Source organism: Macrobrachium nipponense, chromosome 1, assembly GCF_015104395.2.
Source record: "Macrobrachium nipponense isolate FS-2020 chromosome 1, ASM1510439v2, whole genome shotgun sequence".
In the NCBI taxonomy this organism is placed as follows: domain Eukaryota; kingdom Metazoa; phylum Arthropoda; class Malacostraca; order Decapoda; family Palaemonidae; genus Macrobrachium; species Macrobrachium nipponense.
In genome coordinates this window covers 82,719,441-82,746,571 of record NC_087200.1, presented here as the reverse complement: position 1 = coordinate 82,746,571, position 27,131 = coordinate 82,719,441, and the positions used below count along the sequence as shown (strand labels likewise).

General features: G+C 36.9%; 1 protein-coding gene across 8 annotated transcripts in view; it reads right to left on the bottom strand.

Moving 5' to 3' along the window:
- Window positions 1-27,131, bottom strand: part of LOC135219412 (acetylcholinesterase-like) — a 370,347-nt gene that overhangs the window by 19,550 nt on the left and 323,666 nt on the right. For all 8 annotated transcript variants that reach the window (XM_064256171.1, XM_064256174.1, XM_064256173.1 and 5 more), the window contains 3 exons: window positions 25,600-25,738; window positions 18,538-20,037; window positions 14,963-15,138 (listed from right to left, as the gene is read on the bottom strand). In XM_064256171.1, the coding sequence (XP_064112241.1) occupies window positions 14,963-15,138; window positions 18,538-20,037; window positions 25,600-25,676 (1,753 nt within the window). In that variant the 5' untranslated portion in view covers window positions 25,677-25,738. The remainder of the gene's footprint in view (window positions 1-14,962; window positions 15,139-18,537; window positions 20,038-25,599; window positions 25,739-27,131) is intronic.

The window sequence follows — 27,131 nt, the reverse complement described above, 5'->3', positions numbered from 1 at the left end:
AGTCTCGTCACAACATAGAAACAGAATGGCGGAGCCACAGGGCTTATGAAATAAGGATTATATACCCCAGGAATGATACCTCTCAGAATGAAAGAAAAAGTCACCATTAGTATAAAAATGAAAGGTTATAATTAATACTGCAACGAATGAAGGGACCATGCAAATGATTCTTAAATTCGTTTATGATATAAGTAACTTTTGTACTTGAAAGAACAAAGAAACCTACAACAGAAATAATCAGTTGTTCAATGGAGGGCAAAACAGTTGGACGGAGAGCACTTCCGTATGAAAATTGTAACGACTTGTTATCATTCAAAATAAAAACCTACTAATCCTTGAGATAAGGAAGGAAAGGTTCTTGCCCTCCTCTTCACTACCTTTCTTCCCTTCTTGGTAACCAGCACATCTTTTCACTCTCTCAATATTGATCTTATTTCCTTCTTAAGAAGATTCAGATGCTGCTGCCCATCCCTGCTTGCCTCTCTCCTTCGTGAACGGTAACCTCCATTATTTTTTTGGAAAACAGTCAGGAAATGCATCTAGTATCTGATAGCCAGTAATAATCTTAAGTCATCAGCTGTTTTGTAAAGCTTATTTTTCTGCTTCCCAACTGCAAGTCCTCCACATTTAAAAATAATTACTCGTCTTCTTTTCACTGTGGATTTTTGACTAGCTTAGATCTCTGCCATTCTTTCCACCTCTTAAAAATACTCTGAAAATTTAAGATGGTCACCCACATCGATTTTAAACTGCACTTTGCGTCATGGTGTTTATTTGAGAACCCATAAGTAGATAAAAGGGAAAAATCAATAATGCATTTTCTTTGTTAAAGCTATGATATTAAGATTCACATGAACTGACTGGAATAAATAATTTGTCAGATGTCACTCCTACTGCTGTGCATTCAATCAGCTAAGCTGAGAGTCCAGTAGACATATTAAGTACCTGAATTGTATTATTCTTATATGCAAGTGAGTCAGGCTTTCAAAGTCTACCTAATCAACCTTTAGTTCTGTATACTCTTTTCTGCATTTGTTATTAAATTGGGTGTTTATGATGAGGGATGTGCTAACTATATTCCCCCTGCGGATTATCAGACTTCCCCTTTAATTAAATTGGTTTTATGATGAGGGATGTGCTAACTATATTCCCCCTGCGGAATTATCAGCTTCACCTTTATTTTATGTTATATGGAATACTTTTTCAGCTGGAGTTCCCTGGCCCCATTTCTATCATTTCACAAAAATGGTAAAGCAAACTGAACAAAAACCCAGTTGAGAGAGAGAGAGTGGCTTTGGTTAGAGTGTGAAATATTTGCGATGGACAGGTAAAAAATAGAACCTTCAGATTAGAAATAAGTGTACCTCTTATTGAAGAGAAAAAAGTGGAACTGAGAAAGGACGAAATTTTAAATATACTCGACATGGATGCTGAAACTGATGCATCAAGAAGTGGCGAAAACTGTACTTGTCTGTCAGCAGAAATAAAATGAGAAAGTTAGTTAGAAATGGTTAATAAATATAAATTTTGTTGTGACGGGAAGGGTAATCATTTGTTGCAATGACTGCCGAATCCAGATATACAGAGGGTAAGCTGTTTAAAAGACAAGACAGCAATTGGGATATATGCTGCAGGGTACTGTGAGAAGGTAAACAGATTATTAGGGTACAGGATGGTGCATAACAGCTCCCTTGACAAACGCTGCCTTGACTTGAAAAAAAGGTATAAAAGACTTTAAGAATGTATAAAAGAATCAGCAACTACTTACAAGATAAAAATGGGTAAGGCAGGTAACGTATTATCTGGAAAGAAATGATGATAGAAAAATGTAATTCACGAGCAAAGGAATCACGGAACACCGGAGTATTGAAAAGGTACAGCAGAACATATTAGGATGCTGTGGCTCTGGGTGGACGTGTATTTAGGTTGTGGTGGTGAGGGTTGGTGAAGGAACATCTGCGGGGTCACACTGACATTCCGTTTTTAAAATTCGTACAATACTTTGGAAGCCCGAAATATCTATACTGTTTAAAGGAGACAGATACACCATCTGATCATTTAATCAATTGACATATGGAGCAGAGGATGGCTGAATTTTGTGGACCAACACTTGCACTTCATTTCAGAGAATTCTTCACCTATAAAACTTGGACATATATGAGGTAATTCCTATAACACCAAGAAATGACCAAACTGTTCCCTGTGAGAGATGAGTGGAGGAACTGATTTTATCCAATCTGGATATGAGTGAAAAGAAACTAGTAAAACATGAATATGAGTGAACCGATCTCTACTGAATATGGATATAGTTGAAAGACCTCAATATAAATTGGATATGGATGTACTGGGTATTGGTGAATTTATCTCTGTATGACCTGGACATAAGTGATCTGATCATGACAAAAAATGGGCTGTGGTGAGGCAACATTTGGTAGAACCTGGGCATAGGTGAACTATCTCTATAAACAGGATGTGTGGGAATTGATCTCACTGAAATTTAGATGGGAGTGAACTGATCCCATGGAATCTGGAAATGAGTAAACTAGTCACAATTATGCCTGTAGATTATTGAGCTAATCTCAGTAAAATCTGGGCGAAGGTGGTCACTGCAAAACCTTGGAGATGTGTGAACCAGCCTTCTAAATACATGAATGTGGGTGATCTGATATATAGATCTCTAGAAATCATGGGCAATGTTGAGTCAATCCCAAAAACACCTGGACACGAAAAAACTGATCTCTTCGAAGACTATGACCTAGATGTGGCTAAACTGCTCTCAATGAAACTCGGACATGGGTAAACTGAACTCCATAATCCTGGATAAAAGTTCACTAGATATAAGTGGACTGATTCCAATAAAACATATACATGGGTAGACTGAGCCCCATCCAGCCTGCAAATGGGTGAACTCATCATTACAAAACCTGGTTATGAGTGAACTAAGTAAGTCATAACATGGGGGAGAAAGTCACTAATAAAACCTGAGCACTGGACCTCTGTCCTAGGCTTAAGGGGATCAGTTTCCCAACACCCAGGAATTATTATCAAGGATCAGTCTACCAGTAAACAGGTTTATCTATGTCTTTCTCCCCCATGTTATGATTTGTTTTGATCAGTTCACTCACAACCAGGTATTATAGTGATGAGTTCACCCATGTGCAGGCTGGATGGGGCACAATCTACCCATGTCTAAGTTTTATTGGAATCAGTGAATTTTTATCCGCGTTTTATGGCGATTAGTACACCTAAGTCTAGGTTTCACTGAGATCAGCTTACCCACATCTAGGTCAAGGTTTTAGAAGGGATCATTTTGTTTATGTGCAAGTGCAATATTATTGGGACTGATTCATCAATGTTCATGATTTACAAAGATCTAGAAATCAGATCCCAGTATAAATCTGATGTGGGTAAACTGATCCTTGACTGTGTGAACCATCGCCTACAAAAATCTGGACGGGAGCAATTCACTGTATATTTTGGAAACGGATGCAATGATTCTTATGAAAGGTGGGCATGAGTGAGCTGGTCCTAATAACACCTGAACACGGGTGGTTGCTACCGATAGAACTTGTATATGGGTGAACTGAACGCTATAAAACCTGGATATGGGTTAGAGTTAGAAGACCCCTAAAACCTTGATAGAGACAAAGAGATCCTAATTAAACCTTTCCCGGTAAAACCTGTACCTGAGAAAACTTATCTTAATAAAATCTAGGTAGGCTGAACTGATTTCAAGAAAACCTTATGTAGGTGAAGAAAACCTTATGTAGGTGAACTGATCCCTATGAAACCTTCACTTATGGGGCTTATGGGGGAACTGATCCCCCCAAAAATCTCAGATATGAGTCTGCTGATTCCAATAATACACTAATTTATGTGAAATGGTCTCTGCAAAACCTTGAATGAGTGAACTCATCTCAATAAAACATTGACGTGGGTGAACTAATCTTAATACAACTGAACATGGGTGAACTGAGTTGAATAAAACTTTGGCACAAGTTAACTGAGGATCCCAATAAAAACATAATTTCGGTGCACTACAGATCTCAATAAATCCTGGAAAAGGGCAAAACGATGCCTATAAAATCCATACATGAACGAAATGATAAGTGATAATCAATCAAAAGCGTAATCCATGACATTGTTAATTTGTACAAAAACTTGGCCTGACTGAGTAAATAAAATGAAGGTATCTTAGTCCCTGGGGTCTTGATTTCCGTTTAACCGTCTCTTATAGTACTGTCAGGAAACACTAGTAAAATATAACAATAGTAAAATATAACCTATAACAAGTGCTCAGATTACAGCGGAAGGATGAATTTGCAATAAAAGTGGAATGTTACCAGTTAAATATTATCAGGGTAAAATCTAAATCACGGGTCTTCTGTTCAAAACAAAATTCAGTGACGCAGAGCAAAGCTTACTTTTGGTGAGGCTTTAGAAAAATAATAAACTAAAAAAAGCAAAATTCTAGATAGTCGAAATTAGTGATGAAGTACCCCAAAGGAAATTTTCTACGCAAAATTTCTGTTTCTAAAAAGTGTTTCCTTGAAATATGGGTAGAACAGAAAAACATATACAGCTACATCATACACTTACAGAAAGCTGAATGTGGTACAGCTAGGAACAGACATCTTATAGAGCCAAGATAATGATAAAAAATCTTATCTACTGCTTCTTTCAGAATTCAAAATACACTTTTTTGATTACGTGTATTGGGAATTGATAAAGCTTCACAAAAATATCACAGCCTTTGAGTATAAAAGTACAAATATCAGCTCGGTCAGTCTGGAAATATCTCAAGTATCTCACTCGTTCATATTGAAGTAAACCACTCCAATAAAGAAAAAATACTATAAATAGCGTTGCAAGTGTCGTATGTCAATTAGGCGGCATTCGGGGAAAAAAAAAATCCGTCGTTTTCTTTAAAACAAATTGATATTGTCTTACCAAAGACGAGCTTCATACATATATACATACATTCGTTATTCACATAAACAACACACACATGTACGTGCGCACACACAAACCCACACACACACACTATATATGTATATATATATCTATATATATATATATTATATAATTAATATATATATATATATATATATATATATATTGTTAACAACACCTGCTAAAACCTTTCAATCCAGAAACATTGTAGTATGTTCATGCGATCCAATTCGCCTGGGAAACTTGTTTACATTGGGCCCAAATATTTTGTTGCAAAAGTAGTTCTCGAACGATTTTCTTCGCCAGTATTGGAAACCCAATCAGCTTGATATCGGCGCATCATAGAAATTGAGCGAATGTTTGTTTCACTTAAGAAAAAATGTCGTTAAATGTCATGAAAGATTTCATCGGTTATATTTGACATGACTAAAAATCTAAAAAATATATATGTATTAAAAAATGCAGGTAGGAATTCATAAAAACCAAAAAAAAAAGAGGAAATCTATGTATATATTTTGGCAGCTGCCTCAGCCTTGACACCTTTAAGAGTCGATGAAAGTGGGTGAACAAATCAGTCATATGACTGGTCTGACCTCACTTTCATTACCGTGCATCTGGCATGCACTGGGGATGTCTGGCGGGCAGAACCAATCTATCTTCTCCTTCAAAATAAAGGTTTTAACAATAACAATTTAACCAGTAACCAGTTTTAGAGAGAACTTTGGGTTAATATTAATTACTAGGCACCTAGACCTAAGGTTCCAGAGCCTACCTAGAAATTTCAGTTCTATGTTTCCCTGATTATGGTGGATCCAGAATAGTCTTCGTGCAAGGACACATATGGCGCAAGACAATGCGACCACAGTCAAAGCCTTATCGTCATTTGAATCTCGTGTCTGGCAGTGTCCCTGAGCAAGTTATTCAGAGGACTTACAGCAACACATAGCCCAACATTTTCCCAGAAATCAGCACCTTGACTCCTTTTCTTCACATCGTTATGATCCCCTCTACCAGCCACGTGATGACCAATTTTCAACTTCTTTCTTTGCAGTTACCAGCATTAAGAGCTGCAGCAGACAGCCGGAATAGGGGGTTCTCGTGTACATTCAATTCTTATGAGACCCATCTTGCAATCTAAGCTGTCAGATTACAGTAAGAAGGTAGCCATGATTAAGAAAGCTGATTTGTAAGGCTGTGGGTCTCTTGAGAACCTTACTGGACGAGAACTAGTGTTCTGGAGACAGAGAGGATTAATCTGGCCCTAGTTACATTTGAGAACAGAATTTTTAACGTAGAGGGGAGTAACGATGAACTTACGTAAAAATGGAAAAGTGAGTGACAGATGGGCCATTGCCATGAAACTGAAACTTCGAAAACGCAAAAAATATGATTAGGTACTCACGTAAGGAGAACCCAAACTAGACGTGTACCCTCAATTTTACGTCTTTCATTCAAGAGACACTAAGTTGATAAGATCTTTGGATGGGAGAATGTACAAGAAAAGAACAGAGAGCTATCAGTTCTGAGAATCTGTTTGAGTTGAAAAGTATAAACAAATATTTAATTTTCAATTAAATTTGGGTTAAACTTCATATCAATCTGAGACAACTTTAGTTTATAGGATGACACGCAATTCAGACATTACCTGGCATGAGAGTTCATGAAATGACTTATTCCCAACAATCATTGGAAGATTTGATGGTGTAGGAAACGGTCAATTATTTGGAAGCTCTGCCTTACAGAGGGTTCATCTATGATTCATAAGTTAGATTATGAATTTAGGTGGAATTATTGTTTTTTTCACTGAGCCCAACCCTGGTTAGATTACACAGCTTAATGTTTTAAAAAAAGCACGAGACATTTCTTTGAATAAATTAACATGGTAAAATTCGTCGAAAGATTCTAGGACTGACTGCAATCAAAGAAACATGAGGAAGACTGCAAGAAATGTGTCTTCATGAGGTCATGATGTTATCAGGGTCGCAAGAACAGTGAGTGAAATTCGAAGGAGGACTATAATGAAAGGAGTGCGGCCTTTTAGATGAGAATGAACTCAGTTTGTGAAACAGATACTCTGGAAAAGCCAAAAGTGCTGCAGAGCCGAAGAATGACTCACTCAGCTACATATTTGTCAAGCCTACCTTGAGCGGAGAGGCTCGGCACAGCTGGGGTTCCTTAACACGGGGTCACTTTGCACGAGGTGGGGGGTGAGGGGAGGGGAGGCAAGTCAGACGGGCTCCTTACGAAACTCCTACTGCACACAGGTATACTCGAACAGTCAACAGAATTATTCAGTATGCAACAACATAGGCAAAACATATCCATGATCAGCGTGTTGATGAGACGTCATGCAAGATGAGAGTGAGTGTGGGTGAAGGCCGGTGAGGACTGAGCAACGCCAGATGGCAGAAGGCGATGACACAACGCACAGAAATCGGCACCTGCCCCGATCTAGCCAGGGAGCCTGGCGTCGGCGACGTCGACATATTGTAGTATGCGTTTCGGCAGGCGAAAGAAAGGCGATGATTCTCGTCTAGTGTGAACACCGGAAGCTAGGGGTGAAAAGCAGTGCCGCTCAGTGTGACGGGAGGGGAGGACAGACAGATGCGAAGGAAGATGGACAGGAGAGGAAAGACAGGGGCAGACTGACGGACAGACAGTGGAAGAGCGCAGGTCTCTTTTCCGGGCAACGATATGTGTTTATTTCTTGTTCACTGAACACTAGCAACTTATATAAGATAGACAGATAAGTAGTCAGTTAGACTGATAGACAGATGGACAGATAGAAGAGCTGTCTGTTTTCAGAAAAGCAAGAGCAAGGAATTAATCTACTACCATATGTTCTAAGAGAGGCAGAGATTATGTGTCATCGCCAATGAACATAAATGTGAAGGATCAATGACGAGTGTTCTCGTGCATAGACCTAATTTTTCTTATTATATATATAATATATTATATATAGATATAATATATATATATATATTATATATATATAGGTATGTATGTATGTATATAAATATATGTATATATATATATATATATATATATATATATACATATATATATACATACATACATACATACATATATATATATATATATATATATATATATATATATATATATATATATATATATATATATATATAGAGTGGGTGTGTGTTCGTGCGTAGTGTGCTTTTGTTATTTATGTAAACATAATACCTAAGTGTATATTTGCCTATGCGTGTAATTCTATTCAACAAATGCAGCTCTTTTGCAGGCAGTGGAATAAGCAGTATTTAGATCACAGCATAAGTAGCAGCCTTTCCTTTGCGCTAGATAATAATAATAATAATAATAATAATAATAATAATAATAATAATAATAATAATAGTAATAATAATAATAATAACCGTCAGTATCACTAAAATGTATGATTATTACCACTACTATAAATTCTACTATTACCTGTAAACTATTGCTACTACTATTACTATATCTACAACTATAGATACTAATACCCTATTTTTTGGTGTACACACGTAGTACAACTGCAAATACTTCAATATTAATAATAATAATAATCAATAATAATAATAATAATAATAAAATAATAATAATAATAATGAATAATAATAATAATAATAATAATAATAATAATACTATATTATTGCTGCAATGTTTTTGCAACATCTTCCTATTAATAACAGTACTACTATTATCACCACTACACGAAAAAGGAGTAAAACTATTTCTGTCTTTAATTCTTTAACACGTAGTAATAATAAATAAATAAATAAATAAATAAATAAATAAATAAATAAATATTAATAATAATAACAATGATGATAAAAAAACCAATAATAATAATAATAATAATAATGTTCATCACTAATGAAATTATTATTAGATCTGCTCGAGCGAGACGTGTGGGGGGGGCGAGAGCGTCTTTGCTTAAAGTAATCAGTCAGAATATGGCAACAGCAGCCGGGGCATTCTGAGGCCGTCCCTTCAAGCTTTCTCTGAGGTGAGGTAATGGGCAGCAGCGAGACGAGCAAGAAGCCAAGAGGCGATTGTTACTTACCAGATGTTATTTTGTGTCGCAGCCGGCAATTGCCATTAAATACCGAGGGGAGAAGAGGGCAAGTATTATTCAGTTGCAAAAATGGTATTAAGATTCATTGAAAAAAAAAATAAAACACACACACACCTGACTTTTTTCTTAGCTTTTGTCATCGTTCATCATCGTCATTATCATCTCATCATCATCATCATCATCATCATCATCCTACATTTGAGAGTTTCGGAGCATCATTTCTGTGCGTTTTTCTCTCTGGCTTTGACCACACTCAGTGTTACCAATATACTAAATCTTAAGACAGAACAGGTTATATTTTTAATGCCTAATAAGTACATAACCACAAAAACATGCATTTTCAAAAACTATCCAAGGTTAAATTGTTGGTTTGGAATCAGCTCTTCAACAACAGCAAATACATTTCCATGAAAGAGCTTTATGAAGAGCTTATAATGTCTATGCAAAAAAATGAGTGTCAGTTATGTAACTATCTCTGGAAAATGGATTCTATTTCTGTCAAAATGCCCTCTCTACAAAAAATGTCACTTGTTTCACTACCTGTGTAAAGTACCTTAAGTTTTCCAAAACTGTATCATGAGGGATACACACTAGTGTACGGAAGTAGAACTGGTCATACTGCTTTGCAAAGATTATTTTTTTATGACACGTAAAACAATACTTCTACGCTTATGAACACAAAGGCATACACATGCGAACCTGCACTTTAAGTTAGAATGGGACATAAATTTTATAAAGGGAGAGACATGCACAAGTTAAAGAAAAACAAGAGAGAGAGAATGGTTCCCCCCTGGCTACCACTGCTCATCTTTAAGATTTACGTACAAAAACACAGAGCCCTCGGAAAGACTTCAGTAAGCACATTTAGGCCTCCACAAACACTTCGTCTCGCAATCCGCTTACCGCTGCCAAAGTGAGTGACCTTTCATTCCACAACTCCAAACACGTCATTCTAGAAATCCCCCTGAGCCTAGCACCCTCTAAGCCCTACGTGGATGTGGGAGAACTGCGAACGTAACGGCAGGTAAATCAAACTAATAAAAAAACAAGAGGGGGGGGGGGGCGGTTAGAGAAGTTGGAGGCATCTGATAACAATTCCAAATCGTGTGATTCCTTACTCTTTAGTGAAATGGTTGTCTCACTACTGGATTTTAAACAATATATCTGGGTGTGATTAGACTACTGTACATCTGGGCTGAGCGTGATAGACATGAGGCTGTTAGAAACTTTATTCTAAAATACTCCATAAATGCGCTGTCTAAGATAAATGACTTCAAACTATGGATACCAGAGAATAATGTCATGTCACATAACTTAGCAAAGGAAAGGAAAACTAATTTGGAGGACCAGATAACGGTGCAAATTACTGGCCTAACTGTAGTAATGAGACTATCGTGTACATCCAAAATCCTATAATCTAAATTACTGACAAGCTGTGCTCACTTTAAATCTTGGGACTTGAATGAATCTATGATACTGACAGATGAGGGGGGCCAAAGCAAAAGAACTGAACCTAGCATTATTTTCATTTCGTATTTCAGCTTCTCACTGACATATCTAATAACTGATGGCAGGCTTCTGTCATTCGGATAAGTCCATAACTATATCATGACTTCAAAGCAGTTAATAGATGACTTCATTGACTTCCTGTCATTAGAACACCTTGCTAACCAGCCCTTCAGTTCTAAATATCAAAGCGTTTCATCGTTCCTGTAAGAAGTCCTGACTGCAGTCAGTCGAGCTGCCATATTTTTTCTTTGCACTGTATTACCATGTAAAATTGTGGCTCATTTCCACTCTAACCTTATCATTCGGAGACCCTGGCACGACTGGCAACCTTGAGCTTAGATATTTTAGATAATTTACGAAGTACTGTAACTACATGGAGAAGAATAGAATACCTACAGCAGCTAGTAAGATATTTCTCACAATGCCAAAATCTAAGGACATTGCTAGATATTATTGCCCAATAGACTGGAAGAATATCTTTCAAAATACAACATGTTAATGAAATTCCTAGACATCATCGCTTTCTGTGGAAATACATCATGAAAAGTTCAAATTCAAAAGTCTAGACATTTCTGGAGTCCGTCAAATGCTTGACGGTTCAGCGTCAAAATCAGTCCCTTAAGATAATTTACATTCGGAAATACTTTAATATGAACAGAAAATATCACGGGTGGGACATTTTTCAAGAGATGACGGGACATCGGCATAAATATTAAGCCTTTTATTTTGACGTAAGAGGGATTATTTGCCTCCATAGCTGTTCACAGACCTAACCTCCAGACAAATACGTTTCAATGCTGAAATACAGTCCTCTAAAATGATAAGTCTACACCACAATCCAGTAGATACAGATCCAGATCTAATTCATCATTCATTATTGAATTATCTGAATTATATTTTTTCATTCATTGCTCGTTTTTATCACAGAAGAAGGGAGAACTCAGTGGAATGCTAAAATGAGAGCGGGTAGAAAGACAACCTTAGTACATGGTCAATTGCGCAAAAAAACAAATGAAGCCTCTTAATGAAAAGGATAAATAAAACTGGATTTAAACTCACCTAGAAGAATTGAACGTGCCTAAACATCCACTTAGTACATACCAATTAGCACTTACATCCCAAGTCTCTCTTCTCTCTCTCTCTCTCTCTCTCTCTCTCTCTCATGCACGTAAGCTATTTTTCTTTGTGTTCATAGCGCATGCAGGTGTTATCTTTGAGTAAGTATTGTATTGTAATCTCCCTGCATATTTTCTCCTGGCTTCACTGAAATGCGAGCAATCGAAAATCGATATACTCTCCTGAAAGGGAAATCCATGAGAATGATACCTGTGATTATCCTATTGAATGAAAGGCCATGATCACGTTTACGTTCAACTTTTCCTTATCTGATCTTTAAAAAAAATAGATAAGACGGAGCAGAGGCTCGAAATAATCACCCTTTCGTTCCCCTGCAGCATTTATGAAGTGTCAGTTGCAAGTCAGATTTATTTGAGAAAGACTATCCAATGCATTAAAAGTTAATTCCAAATAGCATTGCCAGAATGGTTTAAATGTTCTTATTTCTCAACTATAAACTCACTAACAACAGCTGATCTACTGAAACAGCCCTTGTGCATCGCAATGGAATATATTCACAGGCGATACTGACAACTATACTCTGTTTTTTTCCATCTGTCCATCCGCCTGTGGTGGTCGCGCATCGTAACACTGCGTCCCGGGCCTTAAATAGTTACGCTATGTGTCAGGTTTAGGTAAATACAAGGATATCTTGGTGTACAATTGCAACTGAAAAGTGTTTTATTAATTTACTGTATGCGAATTATACCGTTAATATTCGAAATAGGATATTATTTAAAGCCCTGGACGCTGTGTTACCATGCCCAAACACCACAGGCGGATGGACAAATGGAAAAAAACAGAGTATAGTTAGCCATCTAGACACCTATTGACACTTTAAGTGCCATAGGTGTAGTATTCAGTCAATAATCTAATACAATTTCAGTGCACTTATCAACCAAATATAACAAATCACACACACATATATATTACATACTTATAATTATTATATATCTATATATATATATATATATATATATATATAAGTAATAATAAGTATGTATGTATGAGTAAATTGTAGAAGTTAGATGTATACCACTGTATCGTTTTCCGATCATTATATTTTCATTTGCAGGTACGTATACACGCAAGGATTTCTATTTCCTTACATAAAATAGTTCTTCGATCTCACAAAATTCCGACCAGCGATTCGAACTGAGACGAAAGGTCAAACGTTAAAGAAGGAAAACAGTTTCCCAGGTGCTAAAGTTTTTGCCCCGAGTCTGAGCCTTCCGAACACTTATGAGCGGCTTCATTTCGATCGAGAAGAAACGAAAGAGAACTCATTTGAAAGAGAAAGAGGGTGGCAGGAAAATAGAAATCCGAGGCGGCTTTTGAAGCTTTGATAATGCGTTTTCCTTTTTCCTCTTTGTTTTTCTTCACTTAGTGGAGGCCAAAGGAAGAGAGCCTTTGTGCAGTATTTTTCGGCGGGGGAGTTCGGGAAGAATATGAATTTCTCTTTCGTCGGCCTCATGAGGTTTTCACTTGATGAAAATCACGATTCCATGAGAGACTGGAGGCTTCCTTCTTTTTCGCGAGTTCATTGCCATTTCTCGCAAACAAGAAGCCAGCTAACAGATGCCTATCTCATTCCGGCCGAGGTGGAGTAGGCTGCGAAGGCGTCCTGACTCATCTCCATTTCTGTCCCTTGGGTTTCGGAAGGTTACTTGAGGAAGTACTTTTTTCGGAGACTCGTAAACTAACAAAGTTATACAATGAAAGCGTTCATAGACTATTGAACTATAAAAATGATTCAGCATTATATTGTTTTTTAAAGGAAACACTATGATGAGCCACAATCTTTTCTCTGCATTGTTTCCAGCTCGTGAAAGCCCGAACTCCTGTGAGTATCGTATTCAAAATGCAATGATCTTCACATTTCCGAGCATCCTTTATTTATAGATTCTCTTACTCAAGATTTGCAATTAACAGAACTTTGTTCAAATTCTGCTTTGCAATATGAAAATCTAGAGATTTTACTATATTAAGTCTGTTGGTCAAACTGTCATCATGAGGTGGGATCGCGCTCTGTCTCTGTTGTAGTTTCTTCTATGTTGCCTCCCAAAATCGGTTAGGCCCTTCTGTAGTATCCAGATTCTCAGGAATTTCATGCTGGAACTGGTTCATGGTAACAGATTCAACACCATCTTATATAACTTAACAGAAGCGCACTAAAGAAGCTCAGGGGAATATATTTTCCATTATTTGAAGGTTAAATGAAAAGTTATGTTCTCAGAGAGAAAGAAAAAAAAACCTTTATCTCCGGAAACACTGAACCTCTTTTTTTCAGATAAAACCCCATTTCTTTGCATGTGGGAGTTTCACTGTCGCTGACTGTAACTCCAAAAAGGTTTCTGAAAGTACTGAGGGGTAATAAAACTGGCACTGCGCAAAGCAAGTGACTAATATGGACGTTTGTGCTCTAGTATACGAACAGGGTTGATAGTAGATCGTGAAGGTTCTCTGTTCTAGGTTAGATTATAGACCCATGTCCCTTATACCACCATTATAACCCTTGTACAGAAGTTATTTGATTCATACCTAAGTGGTTAGACTGGAATAGAATAGAATATATAGAATTTAGGCGAAGGCCCATTGCTGGGAACTGTGAGGTCGCTAAGCGCTGAAAGGAAATTAAGAGTAAAGGTTTGAAAGGCATAAGAGGAGGGAAGTCTCGCAGTTCCACTATGAATCACCTGTTAGGAGAGGGTGGAAAGTAAGATGGAAGAGAGAGATGAAAGGAAGTACAGTAATAGGAATGAAAGATGTTGCAGCTAGGGGCCACTGGAGACCGTAGCATTTTTTTTCAAGAAAAGAAACGTCTGGCTATAATCGTGGAATATAGAAAGATACTAATAATTAGGAAAAATCTTTGGTCTGCTACAAAGTTCTTTGTTTTAATATACAAATGAGAATGTGAAAAGGAGAGTACTGCGCGATGCACAAGGGACCATATCCCGAATCAGGTACACTGAAATGGATGGTTTATTTATTTATTTATTTATTTATTTTCTATTTGCTGGCAATTGTAATTTTGGGTGTTATTCATGATATTGCTGTTGGAAAGTCTTTCTTCCTATTAATTCGGTTATTCAGCCTTTAAGGAAATGTTCCCAAAAATCCTTTGAAAAACGGAGTAATCGAATGGTAGTGTATTAAGACTGGTCTCCATAAAATGCTCGTCAGACTCACTAAGGGTGATCGGAAAACTTCTCTTCCCTAAGAAACAATGATCTTTCTACTCCATTAGATTTAAGACTATCACAAAAGACTCCAAGTCTCTCCTTTCTTCTTTCAGTACCTTACCTGTCAAATGCAAAAGCTTTGGTGCAAATTTTTTCCAGAAAGCGCATTTTTTGAGCCGCGGTCCTCTTCCGATGGCAGTGCTGTTGATGGAGAGAGTCAGGTATTCCCTTCCCAGCGCTGTGTGCACCGGCCAGAATGTCTCAGTCCACGCATTGTTGGTGCCTTCACTTGGGTTCCTGCAACAAGGTTACATGTTATGCACTGTACCATAATGGGATTGTAAAATGCATGATGTTATTATCGTCATTACAAGCTGCAACCATATATCAAACACTAAAATGCTACGAGCATAAGGGTCCCATTAGGGACAGCATCAAAATACAGAACAAGAATTGAGGAAGTAAAGAATAAACTTGCAAAGAGAACCAACATTAAAAAGTAAGATACAGCGCAAAGTAAAATAGATGAGATAATGTGAAAACCTGAATACAAAGGTTGATCAATATTGTTAAAAAAGCTTATATAGTATGCACAATGAGGTAACTGAACAACGGCGTCCGACAATTTGAGATGGAGGTCAGCTGCTGAAGACCAGACATGGGAGCATTATTCAGTACATGGTGAATGAAAAAAAAAGTTAAAACATCACCATGAGAAAGAAGTCTCAAAAAGTCTTTAAAAACTTCGTAAGTATACCAGCTTTTTGAACAAATGAAGAAGAGACAGACTGGTTTTTTCTCTCAAAAGAGTTTGCAAGCAAGGATGAGAACTAAAATTTTAAGTGAGTTTCTCATAGTTAAAGAAACACTGTCAATAGAACTATCTTGGTTGAGGGTCCAGTGTGCTAGACCTACTAACAATGATTCAAAGATTTGTAAGTTTATTGCATAACTGAACAAGGTATATTGCAGAGCATACATGCATAATCTGAAGACAAAGATTAAGTATACAGAGAGAGAGATTGAAGAGGGAAGACATACGAATATTTAGAATGATGAGCTAAATGCAGAACTACCACAGATAGTATAGCCAGGGTTTAACATTGCAAGATGGCACATGGTATTCTCTGTGACCAAAGAATCACTCTAAATATTAAAGTGGATATATATAAACCATCTGTGGCCGAGTGACGATGGAGTGGGCACATCAATGTTTGAAACAAACTTCTGGAGAAAAGGCTGCAAGTGGATGAGGTAAAAACTGCTAAACCAGACGTATGGAGAAACTGGCTCTGGATATGGAACAGAAAATGAGGTAAGTAACAAAAGGGTGAGTTGCATCTGAAAACGTACAGCAAAGGAGACTGGAGTTTTATGATTATGGCATCAGAGAAGACGAGAAATATACTGACAGAGAGTGATGACGACAAAAGTGTGGAAAAGTATTGGAAGAGGGAAGCTTAAGCAGTGGTATATGGATTATGTCAGGGAGGACTCAAGAGACAGTGGCTTGGCAAAAGAGGTACAAATCAGGGTGAGATGATGGGTGTTTCTCAGAATTATCAATCAAGCATGAAAAGTTAGAAAAGATGAAGAGAGAGAGATATATGGTATGAGGTAGAAGAGGAAGGTTAGTAAAAGGGGAAACAAGTTGGTACCTGATAAGTATTCCCGGTGCATAAGAACAAGAAATTTAGGTTGGAAAAAAGATTTACTGGAAAAAAGTAACTGCAGAAAGGTCAACGAGCAAATGCAACTCTGAATAAAAAAAGATATGTAAATTGGGAAACAATGTCTAAGAAGTATACACTCTTGTACAGGATTATCGAGTATTTTGAAGATTTGTTGAATTTAGAATCATGCAAAGGTGCACTGTATCAAACAGATTTGAGGATGTCTGTTCCCATACTCAAAATAATTATTCTGGTATATTTTCTATGTATTCTTATTTTCCTTTCCCATGTGACAATACTAGAAATACCACGTCATATTTCCTATATTTTACATGCTTGATGAAAAGTCCTTAGTGCCTAGCACTAACCATGAGGAAAGCTTTAACACCACCAATGGTGAGAATATTATGGCTCTAAGCACAACTCTTAGATAACTGTAGACTTACCTCTATTTCCATCAATTTTCTTAACATTTGGTTCTTGCCCCCTAATCTCTCTAAAACTGTCATCCTGTAATGCTTCCACTAACCCATTTTATGATCTCTCGCATTGTTTTCTCAGGCTTTTATATTGAAAATGAGTGTTCTACTTCCTATAATATAAATTGCCTATAACTAGTTGCGCACATTACGAATCTCCTTTCTCTGTCAGTTCTGGCTCTAAAATCTTGCTGCCTTTTAATTAACAAATTACCTCGCTCTTACCCCAAGCCTTAGCTTCTTTTTCACCCATTTTTTAAATCTCTTTATAGGATACTTCAATATATACCACATCAAGGGGATCTGTTTATCCAACAATAGCGATAAGTTGAGGCAGTCAGCTTTTTATTTACTATTGAGATCAAACAAATGACTAAGCTCCCAACATGCTCCTAACTCCCACGACCACAAAATATGTCTTCCAAAAATGTGTCTTCTAATCAATCATGGTTTTACGATCTGACACCATACAAGACAAGGCTCTCAATAAATGAAGAGAAAGGGTATAAGCCTCACAGTTTAGGTCTGTCTCTTAATACTACTCTCGGGTGTATATTCAACACACAGCTCCCAAGATCCATAAACATCTTGGAGCTGTTTGTTTAATATACGCTCGTTAACCTTTGTCCTTGATTTTCCATGTCAAGACTTGTTTGAGTGTAGAAACCCTGACCTGGCAGCATGCATGTTGATAAGGTTGTACCCTTAGTTGGTGTAAGTATTCCCACTAATCTGTGAAAACTTTTAATTCTTTCTAATACTTGATTCAGCTACTTGTGGTAATCAGCCCTTTGCTACCAACGTCAACTCGAAACTATAGTTCTGAGAGAAGAGGAACACGGGACACAGTAGAGATTATGGGAAAAAGAGAAAGGAGGATGTTCAGGAAAATTTCTAACAGTAAGTTACTGAACCATCATTCTAGCCAATATTTAACACTCCACATCTGATAGTTGAGGGAAAAAATATTAATAATGATTATTTGCTTCTACAGTAATGGAGCAGAATATATGAACAAATGATGTATACTTGCCTTCAAAGTAAAATATCATAATATACTAATCGAAAAGTCTACCTATGGCTAATGCTTGAGATGCAGCTGGTGCGTGAGTGTATGTGCGTATTATGTATGTGTCTATGTGCGTGTGTGTCTATGCATGTATGTATATTCGTATATAATGCTCCAAACACCCCTTGTTTTGCAAAATATAAACTGATGGTTTTTTATGCTTTGACAAGGGTCCTATTGTATAGATTGTATACATATTCAGTGTCCCTACACTTCAACTGCTTTTCTGAAAGTTGTCAGCAATGAAAATATGAAGATAAAAAAACTTTCCAAATAGCATCTAAAAATGGGCTGAAAATATACCATAAATAACTTCTAATGATCTTTAAAGCTTGACTAAAAACCTTTTCTCTTGTACTTTTCTGATTTAAGGTTAAAAGTAATGTAACAGAATAAATTTGATTGTAATAATGCAAACCTGAAAAATCTGATATTTCGCTGCTATAGTTAGGCAAATGACATTGCTGATACTTACCCTGTCTTAGCAAAGTTTGCCCAGTAGGTCATCATGCGGCGTGACAGGTCTTGTTCCTCGAGTGTGTACTGCTTCTCTGGGTTCAGAGGGTTTCCAAAGACAAAAGCGATTTCATCACCGTGTAAAACTCCCATCCATTTAGGCCACAGGTGTTGTGAGGAGCGATGTTGATAGTAGTAGTAGTAAACATTGTTCCCAGCCAGAGCATAGTAGTAAGCCAGTTCATTAGCATTGCAGGTGAAATGATAGTCTCCAACCATTTTGTCAATGGCGTCTCGGTTCATAGCACCATCATCAGGGTTTAGCCAGTTAGTGTACTCAAACATGATGGCTTGACGGACAACATCGTTGAAGTAAGGGTGTAATTTACCAACGGATGTTTCAAATTCTGGTCGAGTTACATAGATATCCTCTTCTCGGCGGAAGATTGAAGGGAGGAAGTACATGATAAAGAAATAGCCCTCTTCAGTATTACTTCCCACAAGAATATTTGTTTTTTTGAAGTTGTTATTACGCAGTGATTTGATTGGTAGTTCATCCAGGAAGGCTCCATCTATGATTGGTACAAAAGGGAAATCACAAATACCATTCGAAGGTTCATGTCTGACAAGGGTTGTGGCATTGGTGTGGCGAAGACAGTAGATCACTCCGGTTAGGTTGTTGGCATTATGTGGACAGCCAACTGCTTCGGCTAACCTCAGACCACGAAGGATGCTCTCTTCTTTGCTGATGATGGCCCATGGAGCTGTAGCAGATCCTGACTGCATGATGGCTTGGCTGAAAAGGTTTCTCGATAAGGGCGACAGCAAATGCATGCTGACACTTACAGCTCCAGCTGATTCACCAAAGAGAGTAATGTTGTCGGGATTTCCACCGAAAAAGCGGATGTTGTCATGCACCCATTGCAAAGCCATCAACTGATCAAACAACCCAGCATTGCCTGGAACACCTGAGTCCATCATGTACAAGAAACCAAGTGAAGCTACACGATACTGAGGAGCAACAATGATGACATTTTGTTCAGCTGCCAAAGTTTTGTAGTCATAGACATCAAGAGTGGACGTTCCTGAGTAAAACCCTCCTCCATAGATCCAAACCATGACGGCAGCATTACGTGGACGTGGTTTTGGAACGACTACGTTGAGGTAGAGACAATCTTCACTCATTTCTGTATTGGGATTCCACATGGTGGCTCCTGGGAAATCACCAAAGAAGGTATCTGGGAGTTGGATACAAGATTTTGGAAGTGTTATGGTGTCCTTAACGCCATGCCAGCGATCGATTGGTCTTGGGTGACGAAACCGTAACTCTCCAATTGGGGGCTGGGCATATGGAATACTGTACCAGGCATCAACTTGGCGGCCAGTTGGAGTGTTCAGCGTAACTCCTCGCACGGATCCTTTGAGTGTTTGCACCACAAGAGGGTCACGTGAGTTAACTTCTCCACAAACGCCACTCAGCACCCACGCTACCACCAACAACCTTTGCCACGTCATGGTGCTGTTAGAATAAAAAAGGGAAAAAAACGGTTATGTTAAGTTATGTACATGTAAATTATATCAATCCCACTGTGGAATTAATTAAACAGCCTCATTAATTTCAAAGTTATAGGGGTTTTTCTCATTTTTATAAACGAGGATGTGTGAAAATAGTTTAATTGTTACAGTAAAAAAAGAAGTTAGACTGTTAAAGGGGCTCTGGTAAGATTAGAACACAAATGACACTGTTCACAATAAATCGTAATGGTATCAATTTCCACTGGAATTAAGAATGGAATTTATCATAATCATTTTAAACTTAGTAAAATGTGGCACCTGACAGTAAATCTTTCACAAGATAATCTTACCTGGTTTAATCCTAATGTTTCCATACAATAATTCAAGGGTAAAAAACAGACATGAGAACAAATTCAGGTAACATGATACATGATGGTGGCACTTCCTCTCTAGGAAACTTTATCAGTTGCTTACCCTTTGTTCCATACATAATCAGGGGCAACTATAGATAAATGACACCAGGTAATGTTTTGAAAATAAAATTAAATGTAAGTAAAAAACAGGAAAATCTCATTAACACTATTCACAGACATAATAAGAGTTATTTTTGTTCCATGGCTGCCACGTAACAAAAGTTATAGAAATAGTAGTCGGAAACCTGAAGGCTTGTAAAATTAGAAAGTCTTAAGGTAATAAGAGATTTCAAAGGTATTGGAAATATGTATTTTCAAGCCCATGCACATTAATATCTCGAGGCTTCATAGATATTATTACGGCTAGGCTTTGTCTGTCTGAACTCTTATTTAGTAACTAAAAGTGATAAAATGATTCCTCTATTATGAAGACGGAAACCAGAACTGGATTTTCACTCCGGAGTTTATTTTTTAGTCTCCAGTTGTTAAGATTTCAAGACACTAGTTTTAGTTTCTAAAGCTACTATGAGTGACGTTATGGTGTGAAATGCAAATCATTGACAAAGAATGCCGTCGATATATCTTTATAATATTTCGAAGAGCTTCCTTTTCAATCGTGCATTGTAAGATTCTCATTCGCTTTCAAGAATGATTCCTTCGTTTCAGATACCATAGTTTAGAAAATTGTATGACGGGTAAATATGGAATATTCTTTATGCATATATAATACAGTAGCTTAATTTCTACGAAAAAAAGCAACACTCAGTTAAATGTAGGCACAGTAAATCACCATGACAATGAAAGAATTTATGTTAAGGATAAGATTTAGTTGAGCAGAAGAGAAGAAGAAAAAGAAAAGAGATTGATTTGGATGCATGTTGAACTAGGAGAGCCAATCCCAGAAGGGGTTAGTTGTTTTCACGGGAGAAGCCAAAGAGAAGGGCAATCTAATGCCCTTTCCTGCCCAGGGCAGAAAAAAACAACACACGAAAAACGAATAGTAAGAAAGAGAGATAAGGCTTAACAATGAAAAGGCAACTATCCTGCCTCTAAAAGGAGGAAAATGACAACAAACAGGAAAGAGAAGCCTTTTTGGTAGGTTTTGATATTCATACGTTCCGCGTTGATGACAAGCACTAAAAGCATCGAAAGGAAGAAAAATTAGACACCAACTTTAATCATAATGATTGGAAGTCTGAGAGTGAGACTCTTGTAAAGTATATAAACAGTCTGAAACGGGGGGGGGGGGGGGGGGGGGGGGGGGGGGGGGGGTGGGGGGGGGGGGGGGGGGGGGGGGGGGGGGTGGGGGGGGGGGGGGGGGGGGGGGGGGCCTGCTTTTGGTTAACACAAAACCTCCTTTAGAAGCCATTGTTTACAATGATGACCCGAGGGATGCTATTACGATGACAATTGTGAAGGTGAAGCACTTTTTGTTGCACGAAAAACAGTCTTGAATTGTTGTATATTCAACCTTTTGCAACAGAGACTTGCTTTCAGACGCCATCACGAATAACTTTAAGCAAGCCAAAATAGGCAGGCATTTTTGGATCCTCACAGATGCCCGTGACTGTATCATATGTCTAATCCAAAGAAGTAAACTGTTTGACAATTATTGTTAGCAAATAACTTCCTTTTGCTTTTCTTAGCGGCGATTATTTCTCAACGAAAGGATCCTGGTTTTGCATATTTCCTTTTCCACTTTTAAGCGAAAGTTTTTGCTTTACTTTCGTTAGACTGTAACTGCAGGTATCTTTTCTGTATTGTCCTTAGTTTTTGTCAATTTTCGATTTTAATAATGACTACTGTAGTTATGACCCATCAATCAGACAGGAAACGAAGGTCCAACAATTGGGAGAGGGCCATGAAACCTTTACCTCCTAAAAGGGCCAATGCCAAAACATCATCAGGAAGAAAGAGCCATTCATAAAATAGCATCTGATCCTCATGAGAATGAAACATTACATTATTTGACGGAAATTCTCACTAGCATTTTACTCAAGAGAACGAATGGCTTATACATATCATCCCTGAGAAAAATAGAACTATAAATGCAGCTTGAAATCTACAGCACCTAGATAGATGGTCCAACTAAAGCTTTGCAAGTCTTGAGAATCTCAAAGGAAAGTTTCTAGGAAATTTGTCCCTTTCGATAAATGATAACTTCGTCACAGAATTCATAGTTTCAATGACGTCAGGTTGCTTGTTTTCCAAGGCTTAGTTGAAAGACTTCCACGTTTCCGTGCCTATGGAAAAAGAAATATTAAGGAGTAACGGATCGTCTGAGTAAAAACATATGAAAATCGTCATGAAAAAAAGGACAAAGAAGCATGAACATGTCATTCTAATGCTCTGCTGAGTGTTTTCTGTTTGCAGATTTTCATTTCTCGCCTGCTTTGTCATCCATTGTCAAATGACGGGACAAGAGCACAAACTGAAATATTCTCCAGAGACGGAGGGTCGGGGGTTAAGACATATCATTCTTTCTTCCTTATCCTTTTCCTCGATTTTTTTCAGGGTTGGCATTGAAAAAGGCAGTAGATTGGCCGTCCCATTAGAACTGAACTTGGAACGAGTGTATGTTCTTACGCTATGTGGGTATTCAAAATTAAACACCCATTAATAACCAAGAATCATTTCAATCTTAACTTCTGCTTTATATTGCCCAGGGCAGTAAATCATTTCAAACTCCAATATGCAAATATATTCAAATCATAATCATTTTTCCAGCTCAGTAATGCTACGTGTTTTTTTCTTTTTCGAAACAACGAACCTTAGGTCAAACTCTCTTGAAGCTGATCTTGTAGATAAAATGTAATAAAACTGGATACGCACTTAATAGCCATTTTTTACGGATTTTATTTACTATTTCGAATAATTTCATCCTTAGCTGCTAAAGTGATGTACCTATATTCGATTTCTCGTAAAAATGGAATGGTTTCAGCATGGACAAATACTGTACAAGTTTAAAATAAGATCTAAATTTTTTTAGACAATTCTTATTCGAAAAAGTCGCCTTTCTCTTGTTTAATTCAACAAAATCATATATCAGTCTAGTGATTAGTTTCTATTATATGCTGTCACAATTTCAGAGCACTTTTCATTAAAGACCCTCCTAACTTTGGCGATTATCGTTATTATTAAGAAATGGAGGCAAAATACAAACCATTTTGTAAATGTATCGTATTTCTAAAATATCAAGTCAACTGTGTACTACATTACACGTATAACCTTCAGTAGGTGACACTGAATGCAAATAAATGTAACTTAAAAACCAGGGATGGATAAAAATGCCGGTATAATGAATGAAATTCATTTTGTATATACATATACGTATGTAGTATATTGGCAAAATTGACGGTGATATGCTTTATCGCGCCATTGCTGTCATAAACAGCTTGAAATTATATATCACTGGAAAGGTAATTTATCGTAATTTTACAAGGAGCAAAAAGATTTGCATATCCCTAATATTTTGGGCAAATATTTTTCACAGGAAATTATAGATACAAATATTTGCTTTCGGTTGGGCAAATACTTTTTTAGAGCAAATTATAGATACAAATATTTGCTTTCTGCTAACTTCAGCTCGTCCTTCGCAACTCCGACCTCTCTCTCTCTCTCTTTCTCTCTCTCTCTCTCTCTCTCTCACTGACTTGCGTTTCTGAATGGATTTCACACAACAACAAAATAAGGCCCGTAGCCTAGCAGCAAATATGGCCAGCGAGAGATGGGTGCTTTGCAGTTGTCGTGTTGTAAAAACCAGAAAAAGGTTCAAGAATGAACATTGTATTATATATAGCACAGGTATTATTATTATCATTATTATTATAATTTTGGAAGAAGACCATCTTTTAAACAAATTCTGTTGAATAAAATGGCAGAATTCACCGAATTAATCTTAATATATAAGATTAATTAGCTGAATTCTGCCATTACATTATTATAATTATTATTATTATTAAAATTCCATATAGTTAAGATTCCTGCTTATGCAATTATTACTATTATTCCCCTATTCTCATCTTCATCTTATAATTAATCAGACAGAAACCCATAACTGACCAAATCAGTCGGACCACATATGGATGAACTTGATCCGCCTTCCAGGTCATGGGTATATTTTCATGCCAAAAATTTCAATGGGTATAGCAATTCAAGAATGAAACAGTTTTTGAAAACGGTGATAAATTAAATTTTTGGTCAAAATTTCTCGAGTTGGATTCTGTTATTATTATTATTATTATATTATTATTATATTATTATTATTATGATTATTATTATTATTATTATTATTATTATTATTAATTACTTGGTTTCATTTACGCTTTATAATATAACACCAAACGAAGAGCGATAAGGGTAAAAGCAAGATTAGTAGTAGCTGAAGGTTTTTCCTAACTACTTCTGTAATAAGAACCTTTTATGGCATTAACTATAATATCTTTTTCTTCGCCTCGAACGTCTCGAGAAACCAGACTTTATTTTAGCCTGAAGTTCTGTGCGACAACTTCGACCAGTTTCATACTAATTAGGTAACAATTAAGACTTTCTAATTGTTCTGGATTTATTATTTGAATTAATGGACAATAGTTTTGTCTCCGTCTTGTCTTATATTCATTAAGATTCGTTTTTTCCACGAGGTATTTCTGTTAGTGAGAATGAAAAATAACACTTAACTTCATAGATTACAAATAGCTATAGAAGATTATACCATGAATCTAAAATGCTATCGAAGACTCGTTTACAAGATAAATCTGAATAACATGCACCGAGTGAACAGCACCTTTGAGAGAGAGAGAGAGAGAGAGAGAGAGAGAGAGAGAGAGAGAGAGAGAGAGAGAGAGAGAGAGAGAGAGAGCTTCCTATTCATAAACAGTATCAGAAATGTACATCTTATTATGGTATATATAACGTGAAATAAATGACAATATTTTTAGGTTAGGCGGAGAACTTACCTCTGTAACTCTCTGGCCTCTGTTAAACCAATAAACCAAAAAATAGCTTTTTGGCCTTTCTGTCAAAACACAAGAACACTGTCTCTCACTCTAAAAAATGGTAGATGACCTAACCTTATTTGTCAACAGTGGCTTTATTGAGTTCCTTTGAATTGACCTTCGGGGATATAAAAACTGTAAAATACTGTTCTTACTTACAAGTGCATGATTGCCTCAATGACGAAGGAGTATGGGCTAGCAGAAGAAAATAGGGTGTGTGTAGTAGGATGAGACATTCGAACGACTGTGTCCTCTACTTTTCATTTAACTCCAATTCACACCCAGTTGTCCTGGCTGCCTGCGGGAGATCCAGAAAGAAAAGACGAGTCACTATCTTGTGTGAACACATATCTGCAGGATGCAAATCAACTCTTTTTATGCGATGTCAAGCTAAAAATTGAATACTCTTTGCAAGATAAAAACTGAATACTATTACGAAACAAAGGAAAGAAAGGATTTCGGTCATTTTCTCACTGCTATGATCCATTTTTTCTATGTGTTTATCTGTTTCCTCTTCTATTTCTTCTTCTTCTTTTTCTTCCAATTTTAAATCATAGCAGGGCACCGATCTTGAGCTGATTCATTTCCACAAATTCCTCTAAATCATTAAAAGCAAATGAAGATTTTCTCACCTGTAAAATTATCATCACCGAAGGCAATATAATAATGCATATTTACAATAATCTACAATGAATAATTACCCTGTAACAATATATTAAGATATAATATAGATATAGATATATATATATATATATATATATATATATATATATACCTATACATACAGTACCTCAATTAACTGTAAACAAAATTACAAGAAATCATGCTTAGGGAAAATCTAAATTTTTGGAGAAAATATAAAAATCTAAACTACTAAATGCAAAAGGGGAAAATGATCCGGACCATCAACATCTCAATAGTCCATGTTGACTATAGGTTTTTGAATCCCTCGAACGAAGAAAAGGTTGCGAGATGTGGCCCTGATAACAATATTAGGAAGAATATCAGCTCAGGATATTTTCTATTAACATTAAAGACCTATTGAGTATGTTTGCTATGGCCTTGAAATTAGTTAGGAGTTTTCCATCACCAGGTAAGAAGGTGAGGGTAGTAGATGTGCTAAATAAGAAAAATGAAAGGTTTCTACTAGTCCACCACACGTGAAACTGATTTATTTACTTTTTTAATTTATTTGCCTTTTTCCTGGTTTTAAAGTTTGTAAAATTCCTCGGTGAGTGTTTCGGGTTATTTGTTTCACTTCAACTTTCAAAGGTCAGACGATTCAACTTGCAACTATAACATTACCATAAGTTGATTCGGATCTGCTTTCAGGGATGTCTTCCTCTAAATGTATCCCTGTGTCTACGAACTATGTGGAGTCAGTGTTCATTTCACAGTAAGCAGGACAAAAATAACTTTCATCTTAGGGGTGAACCTTAGTATCGTCGAAAAAAAAGTTACCTTTGGAAGCTAGCCAGATTTCAAAGAGTTTCCCATTCTTTGATGAACAGACGTTATATTACGCTCTAGGAAATCCAATAAGGATGAGATTGTAACATGAAAAATTTCTTAAAGTGATTGATAAGACATCAAATTAACTGAACACAAGCGATGAGAGGTTCCTTGTTTGGGATCTACTAATGATAGAAAATTATCTCGAACTGAGACATCAACGGGAATAATTGAACTGT